Here is a 23456-nt window from a genome sequence, read left to right on the forward strand (position 1 = left end):
TCCTAGTAGAGTATCTGTCTTCATGGCTGCCTGTTTGGGATCTTGTCCCCTCTGTAGTGTCACTTCTGTCGGGGCAAAGATCTGGTCTCGCCAGGCCACGGCCCCACAAATGCCCAGCGACTGTACTTGTTTGTGGGTTGATTCGTGCCTGGAGTAGACCCTCCACTTCCGGGAGCCAGTCTGCAGGCACTTTGCGCAGGAACGAATCTGGTGGGGACGGGAAGGATGGAGTTCTAAGAAGAGAGGACAGCCCCTGCCAAGGCACAGGCGCCAGGGTAGCCGGAGTGGAGGGGAATACGGGCTGAGGCTGAGAGGCGAGCGCGGGCCAGCAGAGGAACAGGGCTTGGTGAGCCGTGGGGAGGACGGTGGGCCTCGTCTTGCAGGGCTTTGCCACAGCTTTGGAGGAGAGCCGGCCAGCTGCAGCATAGCCGGTGTGCTGGCTGAAGGCAGACTCCCTGGGAGAGGGCAGACAGGCTGGCTTTGTCCAGGGCCACACCAGCAGGGCCTGCTGGCTTGTGGGCCGCCTCGCACGCCTCCTACTCGCTTCCCTGTTGGAAGCAGCATGTGGCCTGAGGTCGGAGGTTCTGGTGTCTGTCATAGCTTGTGGCTGGCCCAGGTTTTGCCCCACAGAACACAATGTTGGATGGGGCTGACCCGGGGAAGGCTCTGGAGACACTCCGAGAGGATCCCTGAGCTGACCTGGGGGCACTACGAACAGAGATCCTTCCAAGCTGCGTATGAACCCTAGTCATTGAGCCACATGTGACACACGAAAAAACCGTGGTCAACTTGGAGCCACTGTCCAGCCTGTGTGCCAGCGTGAGACCCTTTCCTGGAGCCAGGCTGACCCGGGCTCCAACCCAGGAGTCTCTTATTCAGGTGTGTGACCCTGAGATGGCCCCTCACCTGCCGGGGCTCCCTGGAGAGATGAGGACCAAGGCCTCCAAGAGAAAGGCCCCTGTCCGTACTCTGGCTTTAAAAGGCCCCCATATCACACATACTTTTTCTTTCTAGTCTTGTCATAAAGTGTTTTAGAAGTTCAGGAACTGGGTCAGCGTGCATCCATAAGGGAGGGGGACTTGTGTGTGTACCGGGCCACTGAAAGTGAGGGTGGTCTGTCCAGGGAGGAAACCCAGCCTTGTGGGGGCCTGGGAACTAGACAGCAAGAGAGGGACGGCTCTTATTTCAGTGACCAACAGGCATTCCTTGGCAGATAGCCAGAAAATCTCACTTCCTTCCTCCGCGTGGCAGGTTAGCTGGGGAGGCACGCCTCAGCGCTGGCCAGAAGTCCAGGGGGGAAATCGAGGTGTTGGGTGGAAGGCCAGGCCCTGTCCTGCAGCATCCTCACATCCAGGAGGCCTAGCCCAGGCCCCGCTTCCTCCCGCTCTGCCCAAAAGACCAGCCAGCCAGCCTTTGGGCCCTCGGCAGGGCTGAGCCTCCCCCTCGGAAAGATGATGCCTGGAGAGTGGACTGCAGGGCCCTGAGGGGAAGTGGGCTGGGCCATGTGTGGATGGGCCTCTAACTTTTAAATATTTAGACTGTGGCATGCCCTTGACTCTGCAAATGTTAGGAGCTGCCTTGAAAAAGAAATGCCCGGCACAGACTCTGGCACACAGTAGGGCTCAGAGAACCTCGGTCCTGGTAGATGGAGGCAGGTGGAGGGGTGTCGCCCAAGCCCCGGGCTTTCATGTTGGCTGGGGGTTGCCGTTTCGGCTGCAGTGTCATGGGCCTTTCCCCGTGGGCCAGGCCAGCTGTCCTCCCACAGCCCCGCCCCCGGGGCACATGCTTCCCTCAGCTGGTCCCCGAGGACTGCGGAGCGGAGCTTCTCAGAGGCTGAAGAGCATGGTATGAATATTGCATGAATAATAATAACCCCACCACTTAGCGGTTATGCAGCGCTTTCCCTTCCACAATACTTTACCATCATTAATTAGTTATTCCGCACGGCCTCCAGCTTCCCCTGCTCTCTCTGCAAAGGCGCTCTTACAAACGGGCCTTCCCTGGTCTGAACCCTCGAGGTTGAGTGGCTGCCCCCCACCTGGCCTCACACAGCCTTCTGGAGGCGTCTGCTCGGCTCTGCAGCTTCTGGTCATGTTGACCGGGAGGACAGTCTTTCTGACCTGGGGTGTGGCCCAGAGCTGCTTCCCGGCCTGCTGTGCTCCCACGTCTCCTGTGGCCTCTAGGAACACTAAGGACACCATCTCAACTGGGTGGCTGGGGGCCTGTAGAGGAGAGCTCCCTCCTGCCCCTGAGGTCTGTGCCCACACAGCTTCAGGGGATCCTCACAGCACCTATGTGTGGCTCTTGAGGCTTCCTGTGTGTGGTCAGCCCCGTTGGAGAGTGGCCACCGAGCTGCGAGTCATGTCCTGTCTGGCCCCAGGCCGCTGGCTGAACAGTGGCAGAACGGAGAGTCAGATGCTCTGGTTCCAAGTGTCATTCCTTTCTACCCACCATGGAGTCAGTCATATGAAGCGTTCATGCCCCCCATGGAGACATTCAAAGATGGACCCACCCCCTTAACCAGTGTTTGTAGGGTTAGCCGGGTGTCCCCACGCTCGGGCCTCTGGTCCTGCCCTCCCCGGACACCACCATGCATCCCACCAGGGCAGCCTCAAGCTCCCCCTGGCTTCCAGCATCTCTGGCTCTCTCAAGGATTCAGCAGCACCCCTGCCAGGTGTGACAGTGTTTGATGTCACCATCCGCTGGCCAGCATGGGCCTGGGATGCCTTGGTGGGCTCTACGCCTTTGGGACCGCTCCCCACTCCTGGAATGCCCTTGATTCTACCTTGGGCTGAAGCCGGCACCCTGCCTCCGGCCCCTCCATTAGCCTGGAAAGGTATTGATCAGTTTGGCTTCTGTAGCTGAGTGTTTTAATCCCAGTGTGTGAATCTTTAAGAATTAATTAGCAAAGATTGCTCAGGAAAAACAAAGTGGGCACAAGTTTTGGTACTGTCTGGTCACCCACCAGTATTATTTTCCTCTTAATTATGATGCTATTTCTGGAAGCTGGAGGCATTTTCCCGTGTGTTTCGGGTCAGCCTCTCTTTCTTCGTGGTGGCCTCCGGACTCTAGCCCCTGCTCAGGGCGGCTGTGTCCCGGCTAGCTGTCCCGTCCTCTTCCTCGGGAAAACCCCGAGAGCCTCAGTTTACCAGTGCCCCTGCTGCTCTGACTCACTGAGCTGGCTTTTTTATTCCCAGTCCTCTTGGCCTTGGCTGGTGCCTTCTCCTCTGCCTGGACACGTGCCCTGCCTGGCCCCATTACACGGCCCCCCATCTTCACTAGGTCCTACTTGTCCTTTTGTTTTTAATTTAAATGATTCTTACTCCAGGGGCCCTTCTCTGACTCCCCAAGAGGTTCCCCTAGTCCTCCCGGATGGCTGACGGCTGCAGACTTCCATGTGTGACGGGGACCCCGTGCGAGGAGTTCCCTGCTTGGCGGGCAGGTTCGGGCATCAAGGCGCACGGCTGGCCGGCCTGGGGGTGCCGGGCTGGGTTTGCAGAGCTGGTGGCCTGACTCGGTGTGCGCTCTGGCCACGGACGGAGGCCCCTCAGAGCAGTCTTTGCTCTGCCGTCCTTGCTTCTCAGTTTTCCTTTCACTTTCTGTCTCTGGACCGTGCACGGCTCCTGCAGGTGCGTGCTCGGCCGGGGTCTAGGAGCTTTCCCAGGAAGCGGGGACCACCACGGCCCTGGGAGAGGAGCGGCGAGGCCTGTTCACTCGGAGCTGGCTGCTGCGGTCTGGCCAAAAAGGCTGGAAGGTGGGATGGAGCAAGAGCAGTTTCGGGAGCTTCCTGGGCTTGTGGACAGGGAGCCTGAGGTTTGGGAAGTCACAGCCGCGTCAGGGGAAGACTTGAGAGCCCAGCGCACATCACCCAGGTCAGCCCGGGGCTCCTCCGGCGGTGCGCTCAGGAGAGGACTGAAGCCTCCGTCCCGCATTCGGACCTCCTGTGCTGAGACCCGGCAGAGAGGCAGAGTGCAGGGGGAAACCCTGCTCTGTGGAGGAGAAGGGGTATCGAACAGCCACAGCACCCAGCCAGCTGGACTGTAGAAGCACGCCTGTGTTTCACTGGGACCCCCGAGGTCAGCTTACATTTCAGGGGGCTGGGGACAAACAGGCAGAAAGAAAGAAGCTGTCTCAGTGAGTCCTTTCTACATGTTAGGGTCTAAAGTTCCCACTTTCAGAGGAGAAGAGTGAGGCCCAGGATCAAACCACGTGTGAAAAATAATCGGACTGTTCCCTTTCCGTCCGCACTTCCAATTCCCGCTCTGATCCTTTCTCCTGGTGGGATGCTCGAGGCGCCGTACTTGATCTGGGACCTCAGGCAGGGAAGACAGCGGCATCCACGGAAATGGCAGCCACGTGTGTGCCGTGTGTGTGCCACGAGTGTTTCCCCATCTCAGAGTTACAGGAGCAGTGGTCACTCATGTCTCCTTGGCTGAACTTGACTTCCCTCCCGAGCCCGCATTATCACTCAGTACTGGATACTCAGTCTTACCACTCGAAGCCACTTCTGGTTTCATGCTTGGTGGTTTTGGGGTTGCTTCCCAGTTAGGTCAAGGTCCCCCCCTTCCAGCTTCTCTCTGCATCTCCCAGGAAGAGAGATTGAGTTCCAAGGAATCTTGCGGGTCGTCCTGGTCCTGGAGAGAAACTGCTTACCTGCCGCACGGTGTAAGTGGAGCGGGGTGGGGGGGGGGGCAGAGGTGCGACAAGGGGGCAGGGGTGATCCTGAACAAACAGAGAAAGGGGACTTCCAGAAGAGGGGGCTTTGTGCTAGGTCTTGAAGGATAAGTAAGAACTTTTTACGGGAACAAGGACGGCGTTTCATCAAAGTCGGCGGCGTGTGCCAGGCGGAGGGGCCATGGCTGCTTCACCTGCGGACCCTAGTTGGATTTACCAGACGCTGTGTTGTGAGCAGCTTGTTCCCAGGCAGCATTCTCTGCTCCCCTCCCTGCCTCGCCAACCTGATTTCCAGTGATGCTTTATGAAGGACCCGTCACCGAGGTCATCAGGACTCTTCTGACTGCAGATGACAGTGACTTAGCTCGGATCTGATTAGGATAAAGAAAGTGTTTCCTTACTAAGGTGATCAGTAAGTCAAGAAGAGGTGTTTCAGGCACAGCTGGATTCAGGGGCTCAAGACCTATCTGTAAGACTTGGTCTCAGCTGGACCGTCTTCTGTGGGGCCTTCAGTCCCAGCAGGTTCTCTCCAACCAGAGGGCTTCCCTCAGCCCCACCGTTACCAATTCCAGAAGACACTCCTGTTTCTCCATAGTTCCCTCAAAGTCCCAGAGTTGAGTCTCACTGGCCTGAACTGGATCCCCTGCCCCACCCCTCAACCAATCCCTGCTGACAGGAAGATGGAATATGCTAATTAATCAGGTAAGGGTCATGTATTCGTCCTGGAGCCAGCCCTGGGGGAATCACGTGGAGGTGGTTCCCCAAAGGAAAGCCAAGGGACTGCTAGCAGCCAAAGGGTCGGGGGGGGGTGCAGGCCACAGAGCAAGCGTCCATCCTACACGCCCCCTTCCCCTACTTACTAGAGACAGAGGTTTGCAGGAAGGTGCTGGACACCACCCTAACTCTCTGATTTTTCCTTCTGTCTCCCTTGTCGCTCCATGAGCTCCTTTATGGGGGACAGGTGTCTGGGGTTGCTCTCGGATGCCCTACCCAGAGCACACTGCAGGCCAGAGTACTCCTGACAGCATTAGGAGAGGACGGATGCCTGTCTAGACACTTGGAGCCCCTTCCTCTGGCTGGGCACATTAGAATCCATGAGATCTAAAGTTAGGAGCCGTTCTGCAATATTTAAGTTCGCAGATGAAAATGGCCAGGCATCAGTTGACAAACACTTAGGGCGGCTTCTCCTTATTTTTAGTTCAGATACTTATAGAACGACATCTGAGTGCTCGCACGCCCACTACCCCACAACTGGAAACACATAGTCTGATTCTGCCCAAATAAGGGTGATGAAGAGTTGCGGTCCCCACTGAGGGTGGGCCCAACAGGTGTCGTGGGCCGCACAGGAGGTCTGGACGTCAGGGATGGGCTCTCAGTGGGTCAGATTCCAACAGAGACGGGTCAAGGCTCGCCACACCCTCAGCTCACTCTCAGCAACCCTACTGCTCCCTTCCCCTGCAGGCTGCCCTCTCTTGTCTCAGGCAAGGGGACCCAACGAGCCTCAAGGCCTCGGGACCATTTACTCTCGCAGGAGGCTCCTTCTGGTTTGGAAATCACTTGCAGAAGCGGGCGGTGCTCTACGTGACTGGGGTGGGAGGGGCTGCGGAGAGGAGGGCTGGAGACTGGCTATTTGGGCAGGGAGGGGTGGAATAGCATCCTTGGGCAGTGGCACGTTCAAAGGGGGCACAAGGAAGTAGCAGGGACTCTAGACTCAGAGCCGTAAGTGCCTTTGTGCACCTGAGTCAAAAGCACCATCTCTCTACAGGTGTAGCCTCAGGTGTGCGGCTTGGTGGGAGCTCCTGGGCACACAGGGGGGCTATGAGGGTGGAGACCCATCTAGAGGCAGCCCTGTGCTCTCTGTGCTAGCGGCAGCCAGGCCTGGGCTCTGGGGCCTCTGCTCCTGTCCCCGGTGCCTGGTTCAGGGTGGGCAGCCTGAGGCGCGCTGTGGGTCAAGTCAGATTTGGCCGGCACTGGGCCAGCTACTGCCTTGTGAACTAGTCAGCACAGTCCCCGCATGCCTCCAGGGAGACCATCCTTCGTCCAGCCAGCCCCTGCCCAGCCCCCCTGAACTCTCCCCTGGGTCGGAGAGTCTATCCTCTGGTTGCTACGCTTCCTCCTCCTGTTTGCAAGAGAACCCAGAGAATTCCAGCAAAGAACGTACCCTGCGACTTCCTCCTGGGGCTCTCACAGATCTGAATGCAGGAGAATGCTGGAAGCCTCCGGCTGTGCTGTTAGGGCCATCCATCCTCCAGCTAGTTTGCAGAACCTGGGGAAATGAGCACTGGGGCCTCACAGGGGGTCTGTGGCCCAGGAGGGACTCCTCCAGCTCAAGACCCTGGCAGGAGGTGGGGGTGGGGTCGGCTGGGCTAGTGTGCTTATGACGAATGGATCCTCACCCAGGGCCTTGTTAGAACACAGGGCAGAGAGGCAGAGTGCAGGGGGAAGGCTGCAAGGAGGGAATTTCCTCCCCAAGGAGGGGAAAGGCTGCCGCCGAGTGGCCATCTGGCTGGCTAGCAGGAATACTGGGACCAGTGTGTCCACCGCCCCGTTTTGTCTGCATGCAGCTGGAAGGGCACTTACTCAGTCCATCAGTCCCTGACCTTGGACGGACATGGTAGGAGAGCCTGAAGCCCAAAGAGCCTGTTTGGGGCCAGGGACTAGGGGCAGCCTCAGGGCTTGGGGCCAGTACAGAATGGAATGCGGAGCGTGGTGTCTAAGTGCAGGCTGGGGGTGAGGAGTGAGGGCAGCTGAACTCCAGCCACGAGTCCCTGCCAGGGAGGGGCAGAAAGAGCCAAGCACTCAGGACCGTGTCCTTGGGGGGCCAGGCAGATGAAGGAGGCTGGGCTGCCGACTGAGCACTGGGGCCTGGTGCTGTCAGGGAGGGCTAGACCCGGCCTGTTTTTGACGCTTAATGTTCTTTCTCCTGCTGCCCAGGTCTGAGCTCTTAGGACACAGCCTCTGTGCGTCCCTGTGTGACCAAGTCTCTCTGTGTTTCTTTCTCTCTGGCTCTCCTTTTCCATCTTGCTCTTCCTGGTCTGTGTTCTTTCTTCTTTCTCCATTCAGGTTTCATCTCGGGCTCATATAAAGTTTTTACGTTGCCTGCATCTCATGGGGAGCGATGGTCACCAGCGGAAGACCCAGGAAAGATGTTTGTGCATGAAGGGGGCAGGGGAGAGACTGCCCCTCTGTGTGCCTGGCCCCACTTGCTGATGATCTGCCCTGCCCTGTCCCCTGCCTGCTGCCAGGTAATGGCAGAGAGGGACCAGACTGGTGTCAGGAAAGGAGCCAGGGTGAGCATGGGGTACACGCGGCTCTGAATTTTGGGCATCAGTCTGGAAGTCAGCTCCTAGCTCAGCTACTCATAACAGTCCAGCCCAACCATGTGCAACGTCTAAGATTTTGTCCCATCCCCGGAGTGGTTTTCAACCTAGCTGGAGCGGCAGGTTTAATGTAAAGAATGTAAAGAAACGAGCTCAGCAGGGGCTTGGGAGAACCGACAAGACCAAGGTCGTATTGTATGGGGGTGTCTGTGATGTTTATGTGAGTGGACGGAAAGACAGAAGTCATTGACTTTCCAAGAGGATTTGTGATTGTAGCAAGGCTGTGTGCTTTTGCTTCATAACTCCCCAGTTTCATCCATCGACTAAGTGAGGCCCCCAGAAACATCCCACACTCCGTTGTGATGATCCCTTCCCCCACCAAACACATGCAGAGTGAGATGTCCTCTGTAGAGTGTCAACCCAACATGTCACCCCAGGCAGCATTGTCTATAGTCAGCAGATGTGGCCCTTGGCCATCATGCAAGCTCTGACAGCTGGGGAATTGGGAGGCGAGCTTGTCTTAGAGCTAGGCCAGGAAGATTAGGCCCCTCCCAATGAAGTCACCTGCTCCCTTTGAAAAGCAGGGGTCGTGACACTTCCTGCTTCTGCCTTTGCCTGGAAGCTTGTACCTAGAACCAAGCTTGGGTCTCATCATCCACCCACCCCCAGCCCAAGCCCCTGCAGCCCTTGACCTTGTGGCTTGTGGTGTCATTCCATTAGCTCCTGGGGATTCGCGTTTACAGGGCATCACGGGCAACCAGTGCAAGTGGCATGGCTCAGACCCACTTCTCTTGGCCTTTGGGCCCGTTATCGAGTCTTCAATGCCTCTGGTTCCTCATTCATCACACGGACGTGATAACAGCGCCTAGCTCCCTGGAGCTGTCGCTGCGAGTATTAAGTGCATTCATGCAAGTGCCATCCCCAGTGTCGCCTCGAAGGAAGTGGCCCATTACTGGACTCCTTCCCCTGCAAGGCATACAGCTCTGCCATGGGTCTTCGAGGGCCGGTCTGCAGGGACGGTGGCCCCAGCCTGAGCCCGGTCTCCTGATGGAAGTTGTCTAGCTCTGGCCAGAAGTGTGAGGCACCCCTGCGGTGCGATCTATCGCCGGCATTCATTCGGCAAATGTCTGTTAATGCCTCCTTCGCGCCAGGTGCTTGTCAAATGCTGGGTGCAGAACATTCTCCACAGGGCACAGAGAGCACAGAGGGGAGACTGGCGAGAAGATTCAGCCCGTGGATTCATAGCTGAGAAGCTCTTAGGACAGAAGGTGCCTGGCACACAGCCACGCTCCGTAACACTGTCCAATAAACGGTGTGGTCACAGCCCCCGTGGAGCACACAGCTGAGCCAGGCATGGGGGCTCAGGGGGAAGCGACATGGGATCCAAGACCAGGGGAAGGAAGAGAGGCGAGAAGATGGGGCCGGGCAGAGGGAATGGCCCAGAGGCAGCAGATCCCCCGGCCTGGGTGGGGAACTAGAAACAGTGCAGTCTGGCTGGGACGAGAGGCTTCGTGGGAACAATGGAAGGGGCTGAAGAAGCAGGCAGGAGTCAGAGCGTGCGTCCTGGAGGCCACGTGAAAGAGCCGGCTGAGCGGAACTTGATGGAACCGTGCTCCTGGCGTGGGTGGGGAGGAGGACTCTGCCGCCCGGCAGGGCTCCAGGGCGCTCCGTGGCAACCAGCAGCCCGCCTCGGTGTTCCTGGGCCTGGAGGCCGAGCAGGAGAGAGGCCCAGAGCAGGCCTTCCCGGACCTGTGGGAGACAGTGGTTGGGGACAGGGCTTTGGCCCTCGACCCCTGGTCTGATCACGGCTACGAGTGTTGTTCTGACCACACTCTGGGTCTTCTTTTTTCACAGATTTTGGAGGAGCTCCAGTGTTAGCAACGGGCAAGTCTGCTGGGACCGAAATTGGTAGGTGGCACAGTTTCCTCTGTGCAGGGCTGAGGGGGCGGGAGGGGCGGGAGGGGGGTTGCTGCTGGGAGCGTGGCTGGTTTCCTGCCAGTCATCACAGAACAGGGGCAGCACTCGCTTCCTCATCTGCCCGAGGAGCTCCCACAGCTTTACCCCAGGGGCACGGACCTGCTGGAGAGCCTGTCCCCAAAGGGCACCGGTGTCACCAGGGCTGCCCTCGTCAGATCTCTGTAAGATGAGCAGCTCTAGCCCCCACGGCGCCCGGCACTCTGCCATGCTTCCCGGTCCTCCCTCCACCTGCGCGGTCCCAGCTCCTCTCCACCTCAGGGGCTGCCCTCAGCAGGCACAGCGCGGTCCGCAGACCGCCGTCTAGACATCTTCATCCCTTCTCCTCCGGGAAGGCTCTCGGCTCCCCCGCCAGCCCAGCTCCCCCTGTTACCTGGCGTTAGGGCGAGCTCCCATCTGCCCCGCTGACTGCAGGCCCTCAAGACGGAGTCAGATCTTTCCCTTTGCCTTCGGTGCTCACCACAGAGCAGACAGGCAATTAGCAAGTACTAGGTGATGGATTAATGCAAAGGCAAGTGAGGTAGGGCTATGCGAGGCCGGAGAAGGGAGCCATCAGCCACTGGGGAATGACTCCCACGGCAGAAGACAGCGGGCTGGGGTTCCAGGAGGAGGGGATGGGGTGTGGGCAAGGGGCAGGGGACGAATGTGCCCCTGGGCTTGAGCGGATTGGCATGTGGAATTTTCGGGTGACTTTGGGCTTCACCCTGAATGTGAAGGGAGCTGTAGAAGGCCTTTGCAGGGTGGTGCCTGATGGATACCCATTGTTCAATTCCTCCCTGCAGACATCAAGTACGCCATCATCGGGACGGCTCTGGGCGTAGCCATATCGGCTGTTTTCCTGGTCCTGAAGATCTGCACGATCAAGAAGCATTTGTTTGAAATCGACGCCTCGGACTTGAGAAGCACAAACCCAGGCTTCCACGGTAAGGGGGCCGTGACCTCCTGCCCGGCTCCGCCCCACCCAGACCAGGGCAGTCCTGGCAGCCTGAGGCCGCCAGGGCCCCTCCGAAACTTGGCTAGAGAAAGACGGACAGACTGAGATGAAAAGAAACACAGTGACCTCTCTGTGTCTCTGTCCACCTCTCCCCCGCCCCACTTTTCTCTCTCCCTCTCTCTTCTTTTCCCTTCCTAAGAGTCGGATTTCTTGGAGAAAGGTGGGGAAGGGAGGTGAGTAGGCTTCGGACAGAAATGTCTATTTCGTATCCAAAAATGTGACCAGATAAAATGGATCCCAGGAGGTGATGAGGCTGGGTGGGCATCGGTGGTGCTGCTGAGTTGTTTTTTTGTCATAAACTGGGCAGGTCCTCCTCGGAGCAGTGCTGTGTCCTCTTGGTCCACACAGAGCTGGGCTGCTGTGAACCCTGACGTGGTTCTTGGTGTCCTGTGGCACCTGCCGGGAAGCTCAGCCCCCAGACCCCGCAGTCAGTTTGTGAGTTTTGATAGCAAAATATGACATTGATTCGCACCCCCTTTCTCTCAAGATGGGACTTGGAAAACTCATTCCCAGTCCTGTCTGCCTGCTTAATGGGATCACGATGCGGTTTTCCATGACATTTTCCCGAGGGTGAGGAGGAAGGAGCCTCACTGTGTCTCTGGAAAATGTGATTATTATCCGCGGAGATATGCAGAGGGGGAGTCTGGGCCCGGGAGAGAAGCCACAGCCCCCCAGGGCTTCCTGAGATGCCAGCATGCCCAAGGGCACGAGGGGCTTAATTGGTCATAGGGGTTTGCTTACCATTATTTTTGTATCCCTATGATTAGGAGACGTGCTGGATCCCTTTAGACCAAGAGGGTCCGGAAGCGGCAAGCGAAGGGGGATGATGAGGAGTGATGGGGTAGGAGGTCTCTAGGGAAGGCTCAGTTATGTGCCCAGCTAAGGGGGGCTTGGTGATGGGACCTGGATGGAGAAACTCCAACAGAGCCGAAGAAGGGTGAAGAGACCTCAGCCCGAGACCACCACCCCCAGGGGCCCCAACCCAGGGAGCCTTTCAGAGCTGCCTGAGTCAGGTGGGCTCTGCCTCGCTCCTGCTTGCCTGGCACTGAGCGAGCCACGCTGCTGATCACAGTGTCCCCTTCCTAATGCCCTGCTTCCTCTCCTTAGACTCCGTCACACTGAAGAAGACAGTCCCAAGGTAAGGTCACTATCGTGGCAAGTGCGGGGTATCATTTTCCCTCCTGTTTTATTCATTGTGCTTCCTTGCCTGTCATCCCAGCCCTTCTCTCCACGCCAAGATGCTTCCTAGGAGACTAGAATGTACCCCATGCACCCCTGCCCCCTCTTCCCTTCTTTGGTTCAGTGGGCAGGAGTCGTGAGAGTGGGGGGCCACAAGGTACAGTAGCCAAAGGGGGCTTGAGCGCCTCTGCATACCCTCGGTTACATTCTGCCCCAGCTCCCACGCAGAACCCCTCAGTGCGTCCACCCAGTGCTCCGAATGACGCCCCTAGCCCTTGCTATGACCTACTTGGGAAGCCCACAGGGCCTGCTCCAGGGTACCTGGCTTCCCTGCTGGCAATGAGCCACACTGCTCTTCTGCACAGAGACTATGTCCTCTGAGGACAATCGTGCCACAGTGCCTTTGCCCTTGCTGTTTTCGGTCCTATGGAATGCTTTTGTCGCAGATAGCTGCAAGCCTTGCCCTTCATTTCCTTCATATCTCTGCTTCAAGGCCACCATTTCGTTTCAGATGGCCTGTTTAAAACAGAAACCCCTTCCCCTGATCATTATCTTTCCCTCACCTCACTTTATTTTTCTTCGTATTACTTTCCCTTCACTGACATCATGTGATATATTTCTTCGTCTATTTCTTTTGATGATTTTCCCCCTGAAGTGTAAGGTCCTTGAGGGTGGGGTCTTTCTTTTCATCTTTGTAGCCCCATTTAGGACCATGCCTGGAACAGAGTGGGTACTTCATATATATAGAAGTGTTGAATGAATGAATGGGCATTAGGGTGCGGGCTAGGTGCTGGGGATTAAGGGAACACGGCTCCCTTTCAGTCTGCAGGGGAGACTGGCACACCCTGGGTGCTCACAGCACAGTGTTGGGGTCAGGGGGTGCCGTGACACAGCTAAGCACGTTGTCTTGTGCCCGGGGATGCGGAGGGGTCCAGCTGGGAAGCAGGATGTCTACAGGTGCAAGCAGCACTGGGATTGCAGGCTGAGGGATGAGAAGAAGTTCCCCAGGGGAAGAAGGAGAAGTGTCCACAGGCAGAAAGCATGCTGATGTGTGTCGGTGTGCACACCCCAGGAAAAGCATTCGTGGGACCGAAGCCAATGCTTCACATGAAGGTCTGCAGAGAAGAGGCTGGAGAGAGGGGTGGTTTTACTCACGGTCTTGTATGCTAAGTGAAGGGGTCTGCGCCCTATCCTGAAACTTCTGGTTCACTGACGGATTGCAGGCAGGAGAGGGACGGAATATCTTTACGCTATAGTAGCCTGGATGGGAGGCCCTGCTGGGACCCCCCCCCCCCCCCCCCCCCGCCGAGGGCTTCAGACCTGCTGCAAAGAAAGCCCTGCTGGGCAAGGATCGGAGTGATACTGAGGCATTGGGCCCAGGACCTGGGAGCTGAGCCAGGGTGCAGCCACCAGAAGGGAAGAATCCAGAACAGTAGAGCTTTTGTGGGGGTGGGGAGGCCGGAGCATGGTGGTGCCCTTGGGAAGTGGGTGGTGGAGCAGGTTTGGGCAGTGGCCTGTGGGGCTGAGATGGGGACTCCTTTTTTAAACACAGTGAATCTGAGGCTTCTGGAGACTTCCAAGTAGAGGGGGTGCTCAGGAAGGCCTGGCATGCAGACAGAGGTCTGGGCAGAGTGGGTGGTGGGTTTTAGAGGGGACCTGGAGCATGGGCTCCCCTCCAGTCCTTCCCCGGGGCCTGGGACTCAGCAAGCGCTATGGCGCGTGTATGGGAGGAGTGGTGGACCTGTGAGGGCAGAAAGAGACAGATGTGTGGCACACCGTCATCAGGGTGATGCCCCGGGAACGGATTTTCTCAAGAAGTTCACTTTCCTGAGGATCTCCCCTCCTTCAGATGTTCTGGTTTCTCGGCCCTACAGAGGAGTGTTTCATCAACTCTGCCTCCAAGCCTTGCCCCTCTTCTTCTCTGACTCCCACTATCTCCCTGTCTCTCTCTCTGTCCCATCCTCCCCCGCCCCCAGCCCGTGTTGTTTGGCCACCCCACAGGGGCCTGGGCTGGGGGAGAGGAGTATGATTACGGGGACCATTTACCTTATCATCCAAATCAGGACTTGTGGAGAGTGAAGAGGCGTTGCTCATAACTGTGTTAGGATCTAGGTGTAAACCTGGACGAGTGTAGGAAAGCTGGAGCATGCGGCCGGCCTGGGTTCAGTGGGGCCGCGAGGCCGAGCTCTCTAGGCCCCGCCGCGGCCACTCCGTTCTCCTGTTGCTGGCAAGGTCACCTCCTCTGCACCTGGGGTTCTCACGCAGGGGAGGGATGGGTGCCCAGTCCCAGGGAGCTTTTGGAAACGTGTGGTGAAATTGGGGGCACTTGTGGGCTGGGGGCCACGACGCTATGTGTCCCACCCAGAGCCGCACTGGCTAAGTTGTCGAGTTCCTCTCTGTAGGAGAAACGTGCTAAACAGCTCTCAGATGCCACCAAACCTGTGAGACCACTTACGGGGAAAGTCGAATTCCAAGTTGGCTGACTCCTACTGTCCCTCTGTTTCTCTGCCCTAAGGGGCCTTCTCGCCGGGCCCCTCTGTCTCCTGGCAGCGCTTGGGGGATTGGCACGGTGCTAGGTTCTGCTGAGGGTGCAGCTGGGACCCCTTGCCAGGAGGACATCGTTGTCCTGGCTCACCCAGGGCCAGCACTCCCGCTGCCCCGGGCTGGGTGCTGACTCAGGCGCTCCCACTATGGAATTGAGGCAGCCTGACCTTCATCAGGGGTTCACGCAGGGCTTTGGGCAGACGGGGGTGTGGGAGGCCATGAACTGGGTGAGAAGGATTAGCTCCTGATGCGGGGCAGGAGGGGACCTGGAAATGAATAGATGAACCCCAGGTCTAGAGCCTGCATTGCCTTTTGGGGGTCCAGCTGGTGTCTGTGGTGGGGAGTACAAGATGGGAGTCAGTTTTATGTAGATGGGGGGTGTCTGTGGTGGTGAAGACTCTGCCCACAGCATGGCCTCCGGGGCCCTCTGCTGGGTGACTGAGGCACCCTGGGCCCGTGGTGACAGACTGCTGTGGCCAGCGGTGGCCTCCTGTCACGATTGCATGGTCATGGTGATCTTCTCACCACCCACGGGGGTGGGCGTGCTACCTTGGCCAAACCACCCACACACATGGAGGGGTGCTTTGAGTTAGGCTACTTCGCCTAGGAAACTCCGGTGCCCCCCAGAAGTCTCTGCAGACCCTGTTTCAGGCATATCTTAGTCACGGAATTAAAAAAAATGGAAGAGTTCCCAAATCCTAATTTCCAGTCCTGTGCGTGTGCACATGCGTGCGCCTGTGTTGGGGGCGGGGGGGGGTGGAGGAGCCGTGATGGCTTGTAGCCAGTGACTGACACACGTGTGTGTGCGTGTGTGTGCGCGCGTGTGTGCGTGTGTGTGTGTGTGCCTCTGCGTGCAATACAACAGACCACTTTAAAAACATTGTTGAAGCAACAGTTGCTGTGGCTTGACATTCCCACCTACAACCATGTCAGAACACGTCCCGGTTTTGCGTGCGTTTGGAACTTCTGAATTCTTCGGAAACATCAGAACTAGAGGAGACAATTTCCATCGTCCGTCCGTAAGGGGTGGCTGTGGTGGTTGCTCACAGACAACCATGGTGAAACTGAAGTCCCAGAAGGTGAACGCTGGCAGGGTGCAGGAGGAAAGCAGGTGGCTGGAGGGAGGGAAGGAAGAGACGCAGGGCAGCGGGGTGGCGGGCAGCTGGGTGGGGGCCCTCCCCCGCTCTGGGATGTAGCTCCCACCACGTGCGGGGAGCTGTTCTTGGCAGGGATCACACCAGAGCTCCCCTGCAAACAGGGATTGTTGAAGAGAAGGGAGGCACAATTCAAGTTTCCAGAAGTAACACTAGATGGAGTCAGGCTGAGTCAGGAAGAAGTTAGACGCGAAAGGAAAATCTAAGGACAGGCAAGCCATTCTCCTGGAGCAAAACTTCGCATGTGCTTTTTGTCACAGAGGAATGATTTAATGAACATTTGATTCTCCTGTTTTGCAGGTCAAACCTCAATTTCTCCGAAAGGTGAGTTGTAAGAGTGATCACTCGTTCTGCAAGGGAGAAAGGCAGTGGCTCTCCCGAGGTGGCTCCCACGCAGGATGGGAGGGGATTTCTAGCCATGAGCCATGACACCAGGAATCCACATCTTCTTTCTTTTTTTTTGCCCCCTTCCAGAAAGTCTTAATTTAGTGGTAATTCAGGGAGATTTAAAATGAAGCTGTGGGACCTTTGCCTGATTAGAGCTGAGAAAATGGGATTTTAGAAACAGGATAGTTAACTTTCTTTTATTTGCCAAATTTTTCTGTAAAGGTCAACCAAAACATGAATGTGCCAACTTAGTCCACATGATAAAAAAAAAAAAAATCCAAAACTTTTGTGTCATCAAGCTATCAATTTGGCTGAAGTGTCTGTTTGCCCTGTTGCTTTCGGGTCTCGCGGTGGATGAGGTCTGATGGTGTGGGATTGGCACAGTTTATATTCCCCAGGCCCACTTGTCCACCCCTCATGCACCACCCACGTGCTCTCACTTTCCTTCTTTTGAAAACTCTTCAAATCCACTGAAGAATTGAAAGAACAGTGCAACAAAAACATACACATCCTTCCCCTAGATTCCCAAGTTAACCGTTCCCTCCATTTGCTTGCTTCTGTATACATACATTTTTTTTCTGATCCACTTTAAAATTAGTAGAAATATCATCCCTAAGTTAGTTGAGATAGTTCACCTCTAAATACGTAACCAGGTGTCTCCTGCATCATCACAATATGATGACTACACCTAAGAAAATGACCAGTATTTCAGTAATAGCATTTAGTACACAGCCCATATTCAAATCTCTCTGATTGTTTCAAAACTATCTTTATAGGGGCGCCTGGGTGGCACAGCGGTTGAGCGTCTGCCTTCAGCTCAGGGCATGATCCCAGCGTTCTGGGATCGAGCCCCACATCAGGCTCCTCCACTATGAGCCTGCTTCCTCCTCTCCCACTCCCCCTGCTTATGTTCCCTCTCTCGCTGGCTGTCTCTGTCTCTGTCAAATAAATAAATAAAATCTTAAAAAAAAAAAAAAGTATCTTTATAGCTCTAGTCTTCCAAACCCGAATCTGTGGTATTTGATTTTGTCTCCGTTTTGTCTTTTTCTTGTGTTGGACAACTTCTCTGCTTTCTTTCCATGCGGCATTGTCAATTTCGAAGTACTTTTGTATGATGTCCCGCCTTCTGGACTGGTCTGATCGTTTCCTCCTGAGTAGACGCAGACTGAGACTTTTGTAAGAACACCATGGGGGTGACACTGCGTGTGTGATGTTGTACCGTGTCAGGAAGCACATGACTCGAGGCTCTCTCACTGTGGGTGATGCTGCCTTTGATCGCTTTTTAAAAAAGATTTTATTTATTTACTTGTCAGAGAGAGAGAGCACAAGCAGAGGGAGTGGCAGGCAGAGGGAGAGGGAGAAACAGGCTCCCTGACGAGCAAGGAGCCTGACGTGGGACTTGATCCGGGACCCTGGGATCATGACTTGAGCCGAAGGCAGGTGCTTAACCAGCTGAGCTACCCAGGCACCCCTGCCTTTGATCACTTGAATAAGGAAGTGACCGCTAGATCTCTGTATTGGGGAGACAAATTTTCCTCTTTGTAATTAGTCGGTAATCTGAAGGGTGATGCCTTGAGACCGTGTGAACATCCTGGCCCCCCAATGACTCTTCACCCAACAATTTTACATCTGTTCATGACCCATGTTTGAGTCAGTTATTGCATTGGGGGTTACAAAATACTGAGTTTCTAACGCTAGCATCCCTTCTGAATTCGATAGCTGGTATTCTTCTGGATAAAAAGACTTTCTGCTTTCCCCTTCTCTCTTTCTCGTTGAATATCATTACTGTGGACTTCAGTGTATTAAAATTCATGGCCATCACATTGCTCAAATTGTCCCCAGTTTGTCCAGTACCAGTCACTTCTTGGTGGCTTTTGAGCATTTCCTAGATTTTGGGTGGTTTTTTTCCCCACTTCCTAGACTTGAGACATAACAAGGTATCCTAGGCTCATCCTGTCCTGTCCCTGCTCAGACCTGGAATCACCCATGTACCCCGTAAATTCCTATTTTTTCTTTTCTTTTCTTTCTTTCTTTCTTTCTTTCTTTCTTTCTTTCTTTCTTTCTTTCTTTCTTTCTTTCTTTCTTTTTCTTTCTTCCTTCCTTCCTTCCTTCCTTCCTTCCTTCCTTCCTTCCTTCCTTCCTTTCTTTCTTTCTTTCTTTCTTTCTTTCTTTCTTTCTTTCTTTCTCTCTCTCTCTCTCTTTCTTTCTTTCTTCAGAATAGCTTTTAGAAGCCAAGATCTGGACACAATCTGTGCTCACAGCTCCTGAGACATCATTGCTCCTAGGCACTCTCGATGGACAGTCAGGAAATGTATATTTAAACCATAAACTCCATACGTAAGGCTCCACTTAAGCTTTTCTCACTCCAGACTTCTGTTCTGCCCCCACCCAAAATGAAGATCCTGTTCCATAGAAATACTTTTACCCTTTTGCTCTATCGTCTAATACTACATAGAATACTTCCACAGTCGCAACACTCTACAACTACACACTTGCTTAGTAATTTGAAGATTTCTTGGCAGTTCTTTTTCTTCTTAGAATTTAGTCCTCTGGGTGTACCAAGCATTACAGTCAAATTGAATTAATTATTTTCTCTGTATGGTTAGGCTACCAATTTGATATAGGGTTTGTTTCTGTGTGTATATTATTTTAATGTTTCCTTTCTTAATTCTTTTAAGTCTATTTTTTTGAGCTTGTAAAACATGTATATAGTTCAAAGATAAAAATATGTAAACAAGTAAACTCAGAGAAGTCTCACTCCCATGCCTGGCCACTCTATCCTGTCCCTACCCACTTCACGGAGGTAACTATTTTCAAGAGTCTCTGCTTTATCTTCCCATGTTCCTTTTACAAAAATGTATTTAATTAAAATTATAGATATAAGATTTCCATAAAATGAAAACATGTTTGCATACATACATACATATATGTTTTCCCGTTCTTTTTTTTAAATTTTATTACGTTATGTTAGTCTCCATATAATACATCATTAGTTTTTGATGTAGTGTTCCATGATTCATTGTTTGCGTATAATATTTTATAGTTCCTGTAAGGTTTTATTTTTTATTTTGATCTCTGATCCATTCAATATTTATTGTGATGTGAGTATGACATATGGATCCAATTTTATCTTTTTCCCAAATGGCCATCAATTTTAGTATCATTATTGAAAATATTATTTCCCCCAGTTTTATTTGCAATCTTTATTGCATTCTAAATTTCCATGTGGACTTGGACTATTCCTAGACTTTATATTATTTTCCATGGTATCTGTGAGTATTCATGTGCTAGTCCCACACTCACTCGTGCAGGCTTCCGGTTCACTCCACCATCTGGTGTACTGTCATTGTGCTTCGGGGGCACATTCTTGCTATTCTCTTCTGGCTATTCTCGAATATTTGTTCTTCCATCTGAACTTCAGAACCACCTCCAGACTCTATCCATGGAACAAACACCTTTGTATTTTCGTTGGGGTTGCATTACCTTCATGCATGAGACTGAAGACCATTGACTTCTTTACAATGCTAAGCAGTCCTTCATGGAAAGGTGAATTTTTTGCAAGTCTGTGTTTATGTGTCTTAAGAGAGTTTCTGGTTTTTACCTTATGGGTTTTTCACATTTTTTGTTAAGTGTACGCCCAAATATTTTTATGCTTTTGTTGCCTTTATGAATGGAGTTTGCCGTGATGTTTCCTCCTTGGTCATTGATTGCTTACGGGTTATTTGTGTATGCTAATGTTATAGTGACAGCCTTACTGAATGCTTTTATTGTATGTGTGTTCTTCTTGATTTCCTGGAGTTTTCATAATATTATGTCATCAGCATTTTTGTAGATCTCCTTTCCCAGTTCTTATGCCTCTAATTGTTTCCTCCTCTCTGATTGCATTGGCTAAAACCATCAATATTAAATAATAGTGGAAATAGTACAGATACAGTCTCCAAAAGTCTCTTTCTCTTTCTCTTGCTACCCAGCCCAGGTCTGCAGCCTGGGACTGCTAGTCCAGCCAGCAGCTACTATTCCAGCTTCTGTCCAGCTTATCTTTTCTTGTACATTGTGCCTGTCTCTCTAGGGGCTGGTGACACACCTGTACACAGAGGAATGACTGCTCTGGCAGAAAACAGCTTCCTCCATGGAGGAGCTCACAGGTGCCACTTCCCCAGCTCAGGGCCATCAGGAGTAGGAGGAGGCTGCCTTCTTGGTTTTCCCATCTTCTGTAAACATCAGTATTTCAAGAGCAAATGCTGCAAGAGCCAGCCACTTTGGATCCTCTTCTTAACAACACCTGAAAGGGCACTTTGAACTCAGGGCTTGTGAAAGAAAATAGAAGAGATGAACTTTCTGTTGAGCCTGTGGACCTCTAGACCATCCAACTCAAACTCTGATTTTTGGACCCACCATATTTTAAAGAAGAAGCACAAAAATCTGACAGCCTTTAGACTCTCGTGGAATCCCTTCAGACCTCTCTGTCACTATCCTTGCTTGTTTCCAATTGCTTATCTTCCATGTTGGCTCTGCTGCCATCAAGCTCTGCATCCCTGACCTTAATGTGTGTCCTTGGTCCTCCACACATGGGATAGGTAGGTATCGTCTCTTTTATGGCCTTTGGCTTGGCTTATCCCATTGATGCTTCACGCTGCCCCATCTTTCTGCTGTTGCTGTCCTTTCTCCCATGTTAGATATCAAGACATTGAGAGAGCATGCACAATCGAGCGGCATAAACAAGTATGCAACATTCAATGTACACATAAATACGCCATTCTGTTAAAATTATGACTGTTATGTGAAATGACACTGACGTGTTGGTGTGATTTCAGTCTCTGTGCATGGAGGTGCTGGTGAGGCCTTTAGCCGAAAGTGCCACAGCAGGCTCTGTGCCCTACTTTCAGCCTGAGCTCTACTACACTGGGGTCTGGTTTGGTGACCTCGTCTTTTCTTCTGTGTTCCTAGTCTTACGTAGATGCAGAGATAAAGATATATGCGCTATGTGTGGACAAGTCTCGTGCTCTGCAACAGCACAAATTCAGACTTGAATATATCAGTTTCTAGTTACCTTTGCACGGGTCTGTCTACCTGGTTCCTTGTAGTATCTTCCCAGACCGGTGCAATCTCTTCAAGTACGTACAGTGGTATTTTCCTGCAGATATGCCTTTTAACCTTGGGGGGTGACTTGTTCCCTTTTTGCCGCCAAAGTGGGGGAAGTTTTGTGGCTCAAGGTTTGGCAGGTAGAAAACAACCTCTCAGTTGAGCTCTATCTGAAAACCTCCCCCTTTTACCTAGAAGCCACTGGTCTTCACGTACTTTCTATGTTGAAATGCCTTAGCTTGCTAAGATATGCTGATGAATTCTTTCCTACCTACCTAATTGGGGGTGCTGCATAAGCATATGCCATGATTAGCATGAGAGCATAATCACTCTGTAATAAGTCTTCCTGATGGTTCTCTTCTTTTCCAGAGATGAACAAGTGATTGAGCTCTAAATGAGTGGCCCTCTTCAGGACAGGTTGGGCAGTCTGGACAGTTCCAGTCTCAGGGATGTCATGAATTTGAGCTTCCAAAGCTGGTGATGGACCTTCATGTGAAACTCAATGCCCAGGGCAAGTAATAGATGGAATAGAGTCTACAGTGTTTCTGTCCTGAAGGAAAATTTCAATTCTCTTCCCCAAGAAGCTGACTGCCTAGAGGGAGGCATGAGTACGTTACCAGCAGTAAGAAAGGATGGAAGGCAGTAAATCCACACTGTCTATCCTGGTCCTCCATGGTTCATGATTCTCTGATAGGATTGTGTCCATATCAATGGAACCTCCCCATAGGAAATGGCTCCTGCAAATGGGGACCAAAGTCAAGACACAGCCTCCTTAGAACCACCGTTTATCAACAGGTAAGCATCATTTTCCAGAACTGAGGGCCTCACCTTCTCAGTTGCCGTAAGAATCCCCCTGCGAATATTCAGGGTCCTTGAGACATGAAGACCACGGGGTAGTCTCCGGTCTTACAAATGAAGACTAACCTTCCGCAGGAAGAAATGGAGGGCTGGGCCGGAGTGAGAGGAGGAGGTCTCAATGGCCTCGGAATGGCCTGCAGTCTGCAGCTCTGCACAAGACGGAGCCAACAAAGGAAAAAGCCGGTGGCGTACCTTACAGGGACCTACACAGATGTAAGGGGTTATTGTTATGCTTAGAGCATTATCTTGTGGTTATTAGTACAAATGTGAACGGCTTTTGCCTGGAGAACACGACCGACAGAGGCTTAGGAAACCCCCATCTTTTCATCATTGCCATCAACCTAAGGCTGTGTGGCATAGGCCCCGTTAACATTTCTCTCCCCCGTACTATTAACCTGTATTTCCGGGGCTGCATTCTCAAATACTCTTTGCCTTTCCAGTTCAACAGAAATCCAGGTGGTTGCGTGGGCTGGTTCTCCTTGGATTGGGTTACTCTCCTTGTGTGGGATGAAAGATGAGCGATATTTCAGAACAACGTGCTGTGTTGTAATAATTTGCCTGGATTCCCAGGGCGTCTTTTATCTGACTTGATAACAACGTAGTTCATTAGCAGCCTTCGTTAGCTGATAACCGAAAGCGGTAACATGATACTCATAAGCAATCTTCTGTGTGTAAGATAGAATAAACCATCTTGTAAGGTATCTGTTAATTGATTTGCTTCTTTTAGCAGCATTTTAATTAAGACTTCTGGTTTGTGAATGGCAGAGACACTTACAAACTGAAGGTGAATGCCTCAGGATTCTCAGTAATCATTTTCTAGAGAGACAACAAAACCGTGGGGTCCTCTCCTCCATCTCACACCATGATGTATTTTCCTATCACCATTCCCGGGCTCTGGTTTTGTTTTAGCCCCACGCAAGGTTTCCTGGGTGAAGAACAGAGAAGTATGCTGAAAGCCAATGCTCTCTCCTTGGGTTATAAAGGCTGACATGCTCTGGCAGACAGCATGGGACTCTTTGTAAAGGGTCCCCTTGGTTTCCACCCCAAATTCAAGCTCAGTGGTTTCCTTCTGTGGCTGTTCTACTGGAAGCTCTCTGACTCCCCTCTTGACAGCCCTTCTCCCTGGTAGCAGTTCCTGGGGGTGGAGGTTCCAAAAGGCAAGAGCTCTTGGAAGTGCTTGGAAGCAGCCACGAGAAGTCATTGTGTGTGTAAGAGCAATGTCATGAGTGAGGGCCATTTTGACTGCCTCACCCAGTGGTTTGGGAGTATGGCAGCAGAGGCCAAGGGTTA

General features: G+C 53.0%; 1 protein-coding gene across 5 annotated transcripts in view; it reads left to right on the forward strand.

The window, feature by feature from the left end:
• The window catches only part of TMEM273 (transmembrane protein 273), a 34610-nt gene extending 11743 nt beyond the window's left edge, over window positions 1-22867 (forward strand). Inside the window, exons 2-7 of one of the 5 annotated variants that reach the window (XR_006781885.2) lie at window positions 9849-9902; window positions 10751-10891; window positions 12070-12100; window positions 15619-15764; window positions 15944-16163; window positions 21678-22867. Coding sequence is in view for 2 of the 5 variants with exons in the window: in XM_045809963.2 (XP_045665919.1) it covers window positions 9849-9902; window positions 10751-10891; window positions 12070-12100; window positions 16140-16163; window positions 21678-21702 (275 nt within the window). In the remaining 3 variants the exon portion in view is untranslated. Of the gene's footprint in view, window positions 1-9848; window positions 9903-10750; window positions 10892-12069; window positions 12101-15550; window positions 16164-21677 lie in introns of all 5 variants that reach the window. The other 4 variants (XR_015724781.1, XR_015724780.1, XM_045809963.2 and 1 more) reach the window with 4 other exon arrangements.
• Window positions 22868-23456: the final 589 nt, after the last annotated feature.

Source organism: Ursus americanus, chromosome 6 (assembly GCF_024610735.1).
Source record: "Ursus americanus isolate L20-20 chromosome 6, mUrsAme1.1.p, whole genome shotgun sequence".
In the NCBI taxonomy this organism is placed as follows: Eukaryota; Metazoa; Chordata; class Mammalia; order Carnivora; family Ursidae; genus Ursus; species Ursus americanus.